At 41.3% G+C, this 14,853-nt stretch overlaps 1 protein-coding gene across 1 annotated transcript in view; it reads right to left on the reverse strand.

Annotated features, from left to right (window-relative positions):
• LOC139757455 (multiple PDZ domain protein-like) overlaps positions 1-14,853 on the reverse strand; it is a 963,136-nt gene that overhangs the window by 375,594 nt on the left and 572,689 nt on the right. The window contains exons 22-23 of the mRNA XM_071677982.1: positions 7,385-7,625; positions 6,137-6,289 (exon numbers count right to left, since the gene is read on the reverse strand). Coding sequence (XP_071534083.1) covers positions 6,137-6,289; positions 7,385-7,625 — 394 coding nt within the window. The remainder of the gene's footprint in view (positions 1-6,136; positions 6,290-7,384; positions 7,626-14,853) is intronic.

Genomic DNA, 14,853 nt, shown 5'->3' on the forward strand with positions numbered 1-14,853 from the left:
AGGGGGGCAAATGTAAACTGATAAGATTACAATCCTTATCTACAATCATCCAACATTATTAAGGGGAATGTGGAGGTGTGATCTGCAACATGGTGATGTACCACAGGATGTGGTAAGGGGAATTATAATAACAAGTTATCATAACACATTATCATAGGCATGTCGGGTTATGATGTGAAACTCTGAGTACAGAAGACTGGGAATGAAATACATCTGAACTTTCTCTGTATGGGAGGGGAATTCCTGTATTCAAGATATGGAGAAAAACTGTACGGAAGATAATTAAATATAACACTAACAACAGCTAGAATAATACCTTTTCATTCTAGAAATATTAAATGACTAAAATCATACCAACTTAAATCTACATTTTTTTTTTCATGTTACCATACTAATTTTTAAGACAGAAGGCACGTTCAAACTATAACATGTGGCTTACATTACAACATGACTTTGGAATTTAAGAATATTAACTCTGGAACATTATCTAGGCCCTGACAATAACAAGCCAGCTTATCGCCAACCAAACTGTATACAGAAGGGTCAAGATTCAGCGTTTAAATTCAGGATTTTAGGACATACTGTGACGTTCCTGGTGCACGATCTATATCATTCTCTTGCAAAAGACCAAGACAGAATATATATATATATATATATATATATATATATATATATATATATATATATATATATATATATATATATATATATATATATATTCTCTCAGGAATAATAAAAGGAGTGTATCAATCGTTGTCTAAGGGTATAAAAAACTGCTACAGATACGTTATTAAGATATGGAAAAGAGTGAAGCATTCTCTTTACGTTGGCCAAGACACATTACATCATTCTGTGTTGGAGATAAACATTCAGAAACAATGGAATCACGTCTCTCAGTGAGGGATAACAAGCACTCAATAGTCAAGGGAGAACGAGTCTTTCAAACATTCCTCGTCAAAGAAGGACACAAACAAACCCTTTTTTTTTTTTTAGGACAATGGCAGACCAAAGCATTCTTTTCCCAGTGGTGGAGAAACTGACACACATTCTTTGGGGCAAAATGACAAACTGAAACGTCCTTTGTCAAGAGACAAACGACAAAATGAAGCATAGCTGAAGGGCAAAACGACATACTTAAAACGTTCTTTGTCAAGAAGCAAAAACAAATCTTTCTCTTTTATTTTGGTCAAGGGAAAATAACTGAAACATTCTTTTGGAAAATAACAAGCAAAGAATTTCGTAACATACTAACTCTCCATAAGGACATCTCGAGGCTAAAATAAAGCACAAAAGGCAATCAGAAACACTACTAAAAATATTACTAATGAAACAAAACCGATCTAAAACATGAAGAAATAATAGAGGCTGTTAAGAACACATGACACGACACTTGGTATGTTGACAAACAAACCAATGTATCAATAATGCTGCAGGAAATAACACTAGTGACAACATGCCTGGCTATTAAGAACTGTAATAGACTATCATTCACAAACTCCGATAGATAGATCTATCAACTACATCGTTATCAAGACATAACTTAATAAAAAAAATTATCACAATATAACCAAGAAACCACATCATTATCAAAATAAACTAATAAATCACATCATTACCTAAATGAATTAACTAAAGCAAGACAAGTAAGGGGAATAAAGAGGGAAGATAGGCGTGGAAAACAGGCTAAATAATATAACAAAGATTTACATAATAATTGTCTTTTTTGGTGTGTGTGTGTGTGTGTTATAATCCTTGTCATCATTGCCATGCTCACATTATCACAACCTGACCTTGTTTCATCTGCCAAACAACATTACTCCCATTTTCAAGATCCGGTCATCTGATTGGCTGGTTACATATGCTTAAGACCCATCAACTGCCCCGGGTCGTTAAGGCCGTCAAGATCCGGTCATCTGATTGGCTGGTTACATATGCTTAAGACCCATCAACTGCCCCGGGTCGTTAAGGCCGTCAAGATCCGGTCATCTGATTGGCTAGTTACATGTGCTTAAGACCCATCAACTGCCCCGGGTCGTTAAGGCCGTCAAGATCCGGTCATCTGATTGGCTAGTTACATGTGCTTAAGACCCATCAACTGCCCCGGGTCGTTAAGGCTGTCTAACCTTAACTCATAACCACCAACTAAAGAATCAGCTGTTCAAGACAGTGCTAAGGCACATGACCCTTTACAGGGTTCTACAAAATTGGAAATGCTTTGAAATACCGAACTGAATTTCTTGTTAAAAATAAATTTGGAGATTGACAAATAAAGTTAAAGATACTGAAGGATATAATGAATTACTCTTACCAACAAATTAACATTTCCATACTGACTTCCATAGCTTTTTCACCACTAATCATAATAGTGATTACAAGATATAATTAAATCTATTTTTTCAAAATTGATGAATAATAGACAGGAAGCCTAGATTAAATTATATAGATGGAGAGAAATCAATACTTTCCAAAATATTCAGAAGGAATGAATATTTTACAAAATATACAGACATACAGATCACATACACAGATGGGGAGAAATAATTACTTTCCAATATATATACAAGGGAAAGAAATACTTGATTTCCAAAATACTTAGATGGGGAGGAAATATATTTCCAAAATATTTAAATACTTAGATGGTGAAGAAATATCATGTTCCGAAATATATGAATGGGGTGGAATGACCATTTTCCGTAATATGTGGTTTAAAAGGCATGTTTAGTTCGTACGACCTTACCTACACATGATATGGGGAACAGAGAAAATATTAACTCTGGATTTTATTACAAGAGTAAAACATTAGTTTGATCACATCAGAGATAATGAACACTGGACTTGATAAGAAGCAACCTTAGTACATTAGGAGCTTTTCCTGACATTCTGACGTTGTAACTAATGACTGATATAAAGTAAATAATCTAATTACAAACACCAGATCACTACAACAAGGTTCTTTGCCACAAACAATAAACAAAACTCAAAAGTTAATTCGATTTCCAGACAAAGAGACTTTTTAAAGCAAAGAAAGAAAGTAAAATAAGGAATGACTTCTTGGTTATGTGGGATTTGAATTGCTGTTCAAAGATGTTCAAAGTACGAAAATTCTCCATTACGAGGGAAGACCTGATAATGCTGAACAAAAATAGCTAACTCTAACTTGGCATTTCCTTTTCTATCAGCTAACTCTAACTTGGCATTTCCTTTTATATCAGCTAACTCTAACTTGGCATTTCCCTTTCTATCAGTTAACAAAAAGTAAAACGCTAGAGGAATGTACACAAGACATTAAAATCAGATCTACAGAGAAAGTGAATACATCTCAATCTACACCACTTAAACATGTACGTGTTACTAATTCCTGCCAAGTCCAGACCAACACCAACCAGCCCATTATGACAACAACGTTGCCTCAGTATACATCAGGAGGCCAAGGGGACGTCATTAATATAGTCTTTCCATGTTCTTGCAACTAACTGCAACTCATGGCTGTTCGACTTGAGCTTAAATGGCCATTAAGACAAGATTCAGATGAGGCTCATCATAGAGCCATAGAATCTGTTATAGACGCGCCGAGTAGAAAGAGGATCATTTCTATACGTGTAATATACCTATAGAATTAGCTCTTGACATATCAATTAACTACGGGATCAGCTCTTGACCCTATGAATATCTAAATGATCAACTCTAAACACGCGACATGGCTTAAGGATCCGTGCAATAAATACACTTTGATAACATCCATCCATATAAAAGAATCGGTTAATTATCTAATATTATCTTAAGTTTCATTCATCGGACGATCAATAAGATAACTCTGAAAAATCTATCTTTAAGTTACCAACAGTTTAGCCATCTTCTTTCTGTCTAAGATATTGTAACCCACGACCTGTAATTCATTAGGTGACATAAGACAACCATGCTTAAATAATTCTCCAATAGTACATATATATTTTTTGCTTTGTCGCTGTCTCCCGCTTTTGCGAGGTAGCGCAAGGAAACAGACGAAAGAATGGCCCAACCTACCCACATACACATGTATATACATACATGTCCACACACGCAAATATACATACCTATACATCTCAACGTATACATTAAACATATATATATCATTCATCGTACATTACAGTGCTTATATTTCCACATTCATACATGAACATATCTATCATACACAATCCATTAAATATATCATCATAAACCCTTCTTAATCAAACTATAAACCCTCTATGGTAACTCTCTCTCCTAATTTCATCTGAACAAACGCATCACAACCATTAAAACTTGGACACCTTCACCAGCAACAACAACAACAACAACAACAACAACAACAGCAACAGCAGCTAAGTCAAAACACAGCGAAGCTCCAAAGTCTACAGAAGAAAACGTATTGCCACACACGACAGCAGGACGAGGTCAGAGCGTGACGTCAAAAGCGAGGTCAGAGAAGCCATGGCAATATAGCTGGAGTCTGGCGAAGCGTCTCATCCAACACCAGAACGTCAATTTAGCGCCACACAAACAAACAAACAAACAAATAAACAACACAACACTAATGAATAACTGATATTCAACAATGGTCGACTTCTTACAACCCTTGGTAAATGACTCTTCAGTTAATGAAAGAAATTACTAATATACATTTATCAAGAGGAATAAATAAGTTTTTAAAAATCCTGAAATAAAACATATAAGAAATTTAATATGAAATTAATTCAACAATTTCTTTCGATATACAGTAAGCAACGATATGTAAAGCCAAAACATAAGCATTTACTGAGAATTATTTTACAACACAAATTAAATGGTTATTTTGTTTAATTCACAGTAGTTATGGAGGTTGTTAAGTGGTATTGGTGAGGAAGGTCGTATGGCTGTGATAAAGGTTGTAGGAGATTGTGATGGTGATGGTTGTAATGATACTGGTGATTGTAGTTGAAATGCTGAAAATGGTTATTAGGCAACAGTCAAATGTGGTTGTTGTGGTGTGTGGTAATGAATATGGTTGTGGTGGGGTGTGGTGGTTGTACTAATGGGTGATGGGGTATGGTCGTGGCAGTGGTAATTGTGGTTGTAGATGTGCTGCTGGTTGACTAGATTTTGGTTGTAACGAGGAATGACGTGGGTGGTTGTGATGACGACTGCAGGTGTTGTAGAAATGTTGGTAATAATGGTTGTGGATATACTGGTTTGGCTACAATGTGACAATCGACAATACTGAAGACAATGCCAATAGTTCTGTGTATCACAGTGTTGTAGTGGTTGTGTGAAACGTGGTTGTTATGGTCCTCTAACCGTTGTGAACGCCGTGGTGAAGGAATTATGATAATATCTCATTTATTCATAATAATCATCTGAGTAATTAGAGATGCGTATTTATCAAGGACATTATAAACAAACTCAGCTTTTGGGGCAATACCTGTTGCAACACAGACTTACGAAATAATCACCAGAATCTATTTAATTTCCAACACTAAACATCAACATAATTTATTGATGTTGAAATACCATACATGATAAAGAATCATACATAATTATGAGAGGAACTCAGCTGCAACACTGACAATGCATACATCATACGTTAATAATAATAATGTTATACAGGAATATTTAAATGTCTTTTTTTATATGTATATATTTGCGATACCAAGCAAGCCTTACAAGTGCATATGCAAGAACAACATAAAACAACAACTCCAAAAATGGAGGGGTTCGAACACCAAGGCAGCCAGCTTAAAAAAGGTTGCATTCTCTTGTCCACGTGTGGAATCCCTCCTCCCGCAACTCGTTTTCTTTTCATGTCTTTCCCTTCGCACAACAGAATGCAACCCTTCGTGCCATCATCATTCAAGGCTATGTATACAATACTAAAAAAGGAATAAAGGTATCGAGCAAAATGGGTTTATAAATACAAATAATAATAATAATAATAAACTCGGATTTAAATGCCATAATGCGATCCAGTGAGAACAAACAGATGCCGTGGGGGGATAAGGGTGCGGGAGGCAGCCAGTGTAAAACGTGCGTTTCCCATGCTCTTTCAAAGAAAAAAAAAATGGGTTGGGGCGGCGGGAAGGAGCGGCAGACAACTCCCGTTTTCTGTGGAGGGTTCCCGTGCTCTGTCACGTCGGCTACTAACCTTGTACACGTTGACGGGCGACACGACCTCTGCGGGGTCGTGGCTGCTAGGGGACAGCAGAGCCGAGGGCGAGGTCAGGCTGAGAGTGAGATCTGGAGGCTCCTTGGAGGATGACACAACCACCTCCTCCTCCGGCTCAACGCCACACCTCAGCTGACATGAGGTCAAACGTTCAACTCCAAGCAACGAAAAAAAAAAAAAAAAAAAAAAAAAAAAAAAAAACATACAAAAAAAAATAAAAATAAAAGCGGGGAGTGGATGTGATGACAAGAGAGAAAAGGGGATGGGGGTTGAGACCTTTTGTTTGCAGTTGCAAAGACAGGACTAAACAATAGTGCATGATTGGGGGGGTGGGGGGGTGGGGGGAAGTGCATTGCTATCTCAAGGTGCAGCTATGGGAGGGAGGGAGTGAGTGAGTGGGGGTGGTGTCTGGTCAATGAGCCATTATCATGGGGGCGACAGTGTGGGGTTGTTAATGGACTAACGTTTGGCAAACGTCTACGGAGACAAACGTTTGTCAAGACGTTTCACTAAACGCATCTACTAAACCCCTGTCCCAAGCCAATCTCGCCACTCAAGTAACTACCAATTAGGTGGATCTAATACTGGTCTATAACAAGAGCAGAACCTACCATAACCCGGCTTACAACATTATCAATAATAACAACAACAATGTCAAGAGTTAACTTTAAAATACTTATTCGCTATCTGTTTTTACATACTCATAATTCTGAAACATTATCATGAATATAAATATTAACAACAACAACAACAATAATAATAATAATAATAATAATAATAATAATAATAATAATAATAATAATAATATAAATAATAATAATAATAATAATAATAATAATAATAATAATAATAATAATAACCATTAGTAGTGGTTTAAAAATAAGTGACAATAGCAAAAATAATAATAATAGTACTAATAATATATTAATAATAATAATAATAATAATAATAATAATAATAATAATAATAATAATAATAATAACCAGTAGTAGTGGTTTGAAAATAAGTGACAATAATAATAATAATATTAATAATAATCATAAATAAAAATAATAATAATAATCACTATATCATTATCATTATCATTATTATTATTATTATTATTGGTTCTCCATCTCGGTACGCCCCCCTCTGCAAGACATGGGTCTGCCATTCCCCCCCCCCTTACAAGACATGGGTTCCCCACTGTCCCCCCAGCATGAGGTGTGTGGGCAACCATCTACCCACCTTCAGCCTCAGGTTCTGGGCCCTGGTGTAGCCCCAGGGTCGGCCCACCAGCTGGTCAAAGGTCAACGACTTGGGCAACATGTCTGGCTCCCTCTCACGACCTAGCGTGACCTTGACCTTCCGAGTGGGGTCTTGTTGAAGATGATTTCTTGCCCTGGGACGCTTGTGTGTGTGTGTGTGTGTGTGTGTGTGTGTGTGTGTGTGTGTGTGTGTGTGTGTGTGTGTGTGTGTGTTCTTGACCCTTGTCCCAGGTCACAGTTCTCCTCCTGCCCTGGGAGACGGCTGGCGACGGATGTCCCCCGGTCCTGGGTCACAGCGAAGTTCTCGTTGACGTCCTCTTGTCTACAGACGGAAGAAAGACGTCGTCTAACGATGTCCCGAGCAAGGACGTCGCTCGCCGCTGATGTCTCGCCAAGAGAAACACTTCCCCCAGCTTCTGAAGTCTTCCCCCGGGGGGACTTCACCGCTACGGGTGTCTTGCCTGTGGGAACTTCGCCTCACAGTTAACACCCACAGCACTAATTCCTACACTTCTGGTACGCCCTCCCGAGGGGCATGTGTCGACCAACGTCTCCAGCGTAATGCATCATCACTTGGACGGATAACCACCACCTACACACCTGTACACCTGCTCTGCTCTACACTACAGGTGTACGCGTGTCGTACACACACCTGTACACCAGTTCTGATCCACACTACAGGTGTACGCGTAAGTCATTCTCTAAATACACAGGACGGTGCATAAAGGACACATCTTTAGTAGTCTACCACAATGGGGGCCAAATGATGCCACTGTCTTTGAATCGGGTGGTTAACGAAGCTATGTCGGCCAGCGTGTGTGTGTGTGTGTGTGTGTGTGTGTGTGTGTGTGTGTGTGTGTGTGTGTGTGTGTGTGTGTGGCGTTATGTTCATACCATACCTCACACTAGGGCCTACGTTGTTCTGTTTATATTTCACATAATTCACTGCTTCTCACTAATGTTTCAGTCTTTCAGTTCAAACTCATCACTAAAAGACATTTGTCTACTGTCAATTTCAGCTGATGAGATTAACGACATCACAAGATTATTAAGAAACAATATAGAGATGTATTGTTACCTTAGGAACCTGGATAATTATATCACAGTTGACAGGATATGTATCAAGTGGACTGCAATGATTGGCGGTGCAGAAGCCAGACACCACATGAGGCGCCAGAGAGAGAGAGAGAGAGAGAGAGAGAGAGAGAGAGAGAGAGAGAGAGAGAGAGAGAGAGAGAGAGAGAATCGTCTCTGCCACAAACATGGAGCACAGTGGCGCGCCCCATGGGGAAACCTACATCGTAAGGTCGAGAAGGAACCCCCCATTCATCCCCCCAATATAGACAATGCCTGAGTCCCCCATGAAAAGGGGGGAAAGTCCTTCCCCCCATTTCCTTCACATCTTTCCCCCCACGGCAGACGCTTACAGATCACTCCCTCCCCCCCATCAAGTGACCTTATTTAATTAACCCCCCCCCCCCACATCAACACACCCATGCAAACTTGGCTCGCTCCGGCTGAATTAAAACGCAATCAAAGTTTACTTCAAGGAGGGAGACGTGGACATGTGATCGCCCTCCCTGCATCTCTGCCAGAAGAAGCACAGCTTGGAAAAGTTTGTCTAATACCATCAAATCACGACGGTTCGGGGTTCGAACCTCCCAAATCCCTTTCCTCCCATTTTCTGCTTCACCGTATTCCACACCACCCATTTTCTAAACTGCCGTCGTTCCACTGTGATTGGGCAAGCGCTCGGCAATCAGCCACGACAAACAACCTATCAGTGCTCAACCAGAGGAAACAATAATTACCCTCATCAACATATATCCAAATCGATACCATTAATGACCTTATCCAATTCCATTAGAATCTTGAATTACCTTCTGAAATAACCCTTCGTGCCCATCCCCATCCAGTGAGATGATCAATGTTATTAGTAATCTCGTTTTCTATATCATCACCGTCAACACGATCAGTGTCCTCGTTTTCTACCATCGTAAACATCAACACCATCATTATACACGTGTATTTGTACATAAACATAAATAAACAAAGACAGTGAGTTTACGTACAACAATGCTTCTACAATGAAACTGGTACTTCATGAAACTAACGAACACAATGAACAAATACATATTGAAACAGGAAGCAACATAACGTCAAATGAAACGTGTGTACTCCGTCAAACACGTAAAACCGCGAACATCTGTTTGCAGAAAGTGGTGAACTACGAAATCTATTTGCAGAAAGTGGTATTCAACGACACCTGTCGTTGAACCACAACAACACCTGGATATATAAACGGATAAACAAGAAATCCTGATGACTGAAAAAAAAAAAATGGCAAAAAAAAAAACACGAAATAAGGTTAGAGAAATACTTAAACTACGAAAACCTGTTTACCAAAATAGGTAAACCACGAAACCTGTCTACCAAACGCACAAGGTTTCCACCCTTGCACTCCAGGGAGACACATCCAATGGTCAGTTGACTATGCTAAACATTACGACAGATCTACACAGGGTCGGGGGCATGGGTTCGAATATTGGATACGGCAGTCGGTCCACAGTCAACGCAGCTGTTCATCCACCCGTATGGGTTGGTCGATAAAATGGTTACCTGGCTCAGGCTAGGATATCCTCTCCGATATACATAAGTATACTTATGTAAGTAGGAGAGGATATATATATATATATTTATATATATATATATATATATATATATATATATATATATATATATATATATATATATATATATATATATATATATATGGCATGGCCTTGATTAGGGCCTCAGTTGCCAGTGCCGTCTCAGCTTACATACAAAAAAATAACACTTTTAGAAGTGATAAAAAATATACTTAATGGGTTCACTATCTTCTGCAACTTGCCTTCGAGTTATACATCAGAATGTAATTTATTGTTATTAATAAAACGTGAACATTTTCAATTAAATCTCTGTGAAATACGACATATTCTTTTTTTTTTTTTCCTTTTTTCATGAAAATTAGATTTTGGTAAATGGTTAGGATTTTCTTAAAACGGTAGATAACAAAGTAGGGTCAAAATATTTTCTAATTTTTTTCTTAAACCGAAGACTAAGTTGTGATGGAGGTTAAAAAGACTCGAGACGATATGAAGGGAAAAAATTAATCTTAGGTAATTCACGAGCGAAAAGAATCTTGAGTTTTACAGGAGGAACCAGATCGAGGACCGGGGGAAAAAACGCCAAGAGATTACGAGGGCAAATGTTAAGATAAAGGTCACAAAGTTACGAGTTAGGGAAATAACAGACCACCAGTGAGTCAAGATTAAAGATATGACACTGGCTTAAAACTTGGGTCATTACCGTGTGATGCTTGACGTAGGATAAGACGTGGTACCTGATTGGCTATCACTGTGTGAGGAATATAGCAAGATAGAGAGTCAGGTTGGATACCTATTGGTCATTACTCCATCAAGAATAAAGAGAAGAGATTGAGGTAACTACTGGTCATTATCTCATCAACAATAAAGATAAAGGATAACGAAAAAGATTTGCCATATCCTGGTCATCAATACATTACGAATAAAGACACAAAGCAGGTACCTACTGGCCATTAATAACCACATCAGCAATAATGACCTCTCCCCCCCCCCCCCACTCTCCTTCCCCACGGGTCATTACATCATCCTGGAAAGAGACAACGACCCAGAGACCCTTCCGTTCTGACGGTCATCAAAAACCCCAATCCACCATCATCCCCGGGGAGGCACCTTAACTTTGGAGAGGATCCTACAAGGAAATGCCAATATACTTGTGTCCTTTTCAGATGATGTCCCAATCTGGGAAGTCCTCTCTCTCTCTCTCTCTCTCTCTCTCTCTCTCTCTCTCTCTCTCTCTCTCTCTCTCTCTCTCTCTCCCTAGTAATCCCCCTCTACTTACATATTCCACCAACGAATCCACAAAGTTAAACCTACCACAACCCCCACCCACCCCCCACCAGAAAACACGTCTGTCCCTTTAATCCCTTACAGAGACGACAACACACTTCCTACCTTACTGTTCTTATACAGTCATGTCTTTCCCTCACGTCAGCATTCATGTCAAATAAGCTGGTCTGTTAGCCAATTGGGCTTTTGGGATCTATCGACTACCAGGGTTATCAAAGGATCGTCAACATCAAGTTATAACCATTAATCGAAGAACAAGAACACCTTCTTCAAGTGTTCATGATAATTCTTATACCATTACACGTTCTCACAACACATACACAACCAGGGGTAACTGAGCTTTCCTTATCTTTGTTTTATCTTTGTTAGCGATTGTATTCAGATGTTATTCAAGCGTTCTCCACTCTGACGATGTTCACAAACTGTTCTCCCTCTGGACCTAACTCCACACATAACATTCCCGTCAACTGAAATGGCGTTGTCGGAGCGTTCAGAGAGAGAGAGAGAGAGAGAGAGAGAGAGAGAGAGAGAGAGAGAGAGAGAGAGAGAGAGAGAGAGAGAGAGAGAGAATATCAACATATACCCGTTGTGCCAATCATTTCGATATAAATTTTTTTTTTTTTAATTTACATAAACTCATAGGGCTTCGTGCTGTTGTTTTTTTTTTTTTTTTCATACATAGACATAAACAGGATAATTATAATTTACTGCCCCCCTGACACCAATGAAAACCCAGACAAACTTTATTTGACGTCTTTGTTCACACCCCCATGTTCATTACCTCCCTCTGGCTTCCCTTTGTCTACTGACCATACGAGACTACACTGTCTGGCTCAGTGTGAAACGAGTGGGGGGGGGGGGGGGGGGTTAATCTTTATTATTTTCCCTTAAAAACGTTTTGTTTCCAGTTTCACTATTACCCTCGGGCGATTGCGCTACGCTGGCCACAGTGTCTGCCGACATTCTGACAACGGACAGCCGTTCTGCCAACAGCCACACGCACCTAGGCAGTCTGCCAACACTCTTTGACATCTTGCCCTCCAGCAGCAAGTCTACCATTCCCTACCTGGCTACACGCAACAATGGCCTGTCGTGTTTGCCACAATGTTCAAGGGTCGTAACGTCGTGTTCAAGGGTCGTAACGTCGTGTTCAAGGGTCGTAACGTCGTGTTCAAGGGTCGTAACGTCGTGTTCAAGGGTCGTAACGTCGTGTTCAAGGGTCGTAACGTCGTGTTCAAGGGTCGTAACGTCGTGTTCAAGGGTCGTAACGTCGTGTTCAAGGGTCGTAACGTCGTGTTCAAGGGTCGTAACGTCGTGTTCAAGGGTCGTAACGTCGTGTTCAAGGGTCGTAACGTCGTGTTCAAGGGTCGTAACGTCGTGTTCAAGGGTCGTAACGTCGTGTTCAAGGGTCGTAACGTCGTGTTCAAGGGTCGTAACGTCGTGTTCAAGGGTCGTAACGTCGTGTTCAAGGGTCGTAACGTCGTGTTCAAGGGTCGTAACGTCGTGTTCAAGGGTCGTAACGTCGTGTTCAAGGGTCGTAACGTCGTGTTCAAGGGTCGTAACGTCGTGTTCAAGGGTCGTAACGTCGTGTTCAAGGGTCGTAACGTCGTGTTCAAGGGTCGTAACGTCGTGTTCAAGGGTCGTAACGTCGTGTTCAAGGGTCGTAACGTCGTGTTCAAGGGTCGTAACGTCGTGTTCAAGGGTCGTAACGTCGTGTTCAAGGGTCGTAACGTCGTGTTCAAGGGTCGTAACGTCGTGTTCAAGGGTCGTAACGTCGTGTTCAAGGGTCGTAACGTCGTGTTCAAGGGTCGTAACGTCGTGTTCAAGGGTCGTAACGTCGTGTTCAAGGGTCGTAACGTCGTGTTCAAGGGTCGTAACGTCGTGTTCAAGGGTCGTAACGTCGTGTTCAAGGGTCGTAACGTCGTGTTCAAGGGTCGTAACGTCGTGTTCAAGGGTCGTAACGTCGTGTTCAAGGGTCGTAACGTCGTGTTCAAGGGTCGTAACGTCGTGTTCAAGGGTCGTAACGTCGTGTTCAAGGGTCGTAACGTCGTGTTCAAGGGTCGTAACGTCGTGTTCAAGGGTCGTAACGTCGTGTTCAAGGGTCGTAACGTCGTGTTCAAGGGTCGTAACGTCGTGTTCAAGGGTCGTAACGTCGTGTTCAAGGGTCGTAACGTCGTGTTCAAGGGTCGTAACGTCGTGTTCAAGGGTCGTAACGTCGTGTTCAAGGGTCGTAACGTCGTGTTCAAGGGTCGTAACGTCGTGTTCAAGGGTCGTAACGTCGTGTTCAAGGGTCGTAACGTCGTGTTCAAGGGTCGTAACGTCGTGTTCAAGGGTCGTAACGTCGTGTTCAAGGGTCGTAACGTCGTGTTCAAGGGTCGTAACGTCGTGTTCAAGGGTCGTAACGTCGTGTTCAAGGGTCGTAACGTCGTGTTCAAGGGTCGTAACGTCGTGTTCAAGGGTCGTAACGTCGTGTTCAAGGGTCGTAACGTCGTGTTCAAGGGTCGTAACGTCGTGTTCAAGGGTCGTAACGTCGTGTTCAAGGGTCGTAACGTCGTGTTCAAGGGTCGTAACGTCGTGTTCAAGGGTCGTAACGTCGTGTTCAAGGGTCGTAACGTCGTGTTCAAGGGTCGTAACGTCGTGTTCAAGGGTCGTAACGTCGTGTTCAAGGGTCGTAACGTCGTGTTCAAGGGTCGTAACGTCGTGTTCAAGGGTCGTAACGTCGTGTTCAAGGGTCGTAACGTCGTGTTCAAGGGTCGTAACGTCGTGTTCAAGGGTCGTAACGTCGTGTTCAAGGGTCGTAACGTCGTGTTCAAGGGTCGTAACGTCGTGTTCAAGGGTCGTAACGTCGTGTTCAAGGGTCGTAACGTCGTGTTCAAGGGTCGTAACGTCGTGTTCAAGGGTCGTAACGTCGTGTTCAAGGGTCGTGACGTCGTGTTCAAGGGTCGTAACGTCGTGTTCAAGGGTCGTAACGTCGTGTTCAAGGGTCGTAACGTCGTGTTCAAGGGTCGTAACGTCGTGTTCAAGGGTCGTAACGTCGTGTTCAAGGGTCGTAACGTCGTGTTCAAGGGTCGTAACGTCGTGTTCAAGGGTCGTAACGTCGTGTTCAAGGGTCGTAACGTCGTGTTCAAGGGTCGTAACGTCGTGTTCAAGGGTCGTAACGTCGTGTTCAAGGGTCGTAACGTCGTGTTCAAGGGTCGTAACGTCGTGTTCAAGGGTCGTAACGTCGTGTTCAAGGGTCGTAACGTCGTGTTCAAGGGTCGTAACGTCGTGTTCAAGGGTCGTAACGTCGTGTTCAAGGGTCGTAACGTCGTGTTCAAGGGTCGTAACGTCGTGTTCAAGGGTCGTAACGTCGTGTTCAAGGGTCGTAACGTCGTGTTCAAGGGTCGTAACGTCGTGTTCAAGGGTCGTAACGTCGTGTTCAAGGGTCGTAACGTCGTGTTCAAGGGTCGTAACGTCGTGTTCAAGGGTCGTAACGTCGTGTTCAAGTGTCGTAACGTCGTGTTCAAGGGTCGTA

The sequence above is a fragment of the Panulirus ornatus genome, chromosome 26 (genome assembly GCF_036320965.1).
Source record: "Panulirus ornatus isolate Po-2019 chromosome 26, ASM3632096v1, whole genome shotgun sequence".
Taxonomy (NCBI): Eukaryota; Metazoa; Arthropoda; class Malacostraca; order Decapoda; family Palinuridae; genus Panulirus; species Panulirus ornatus.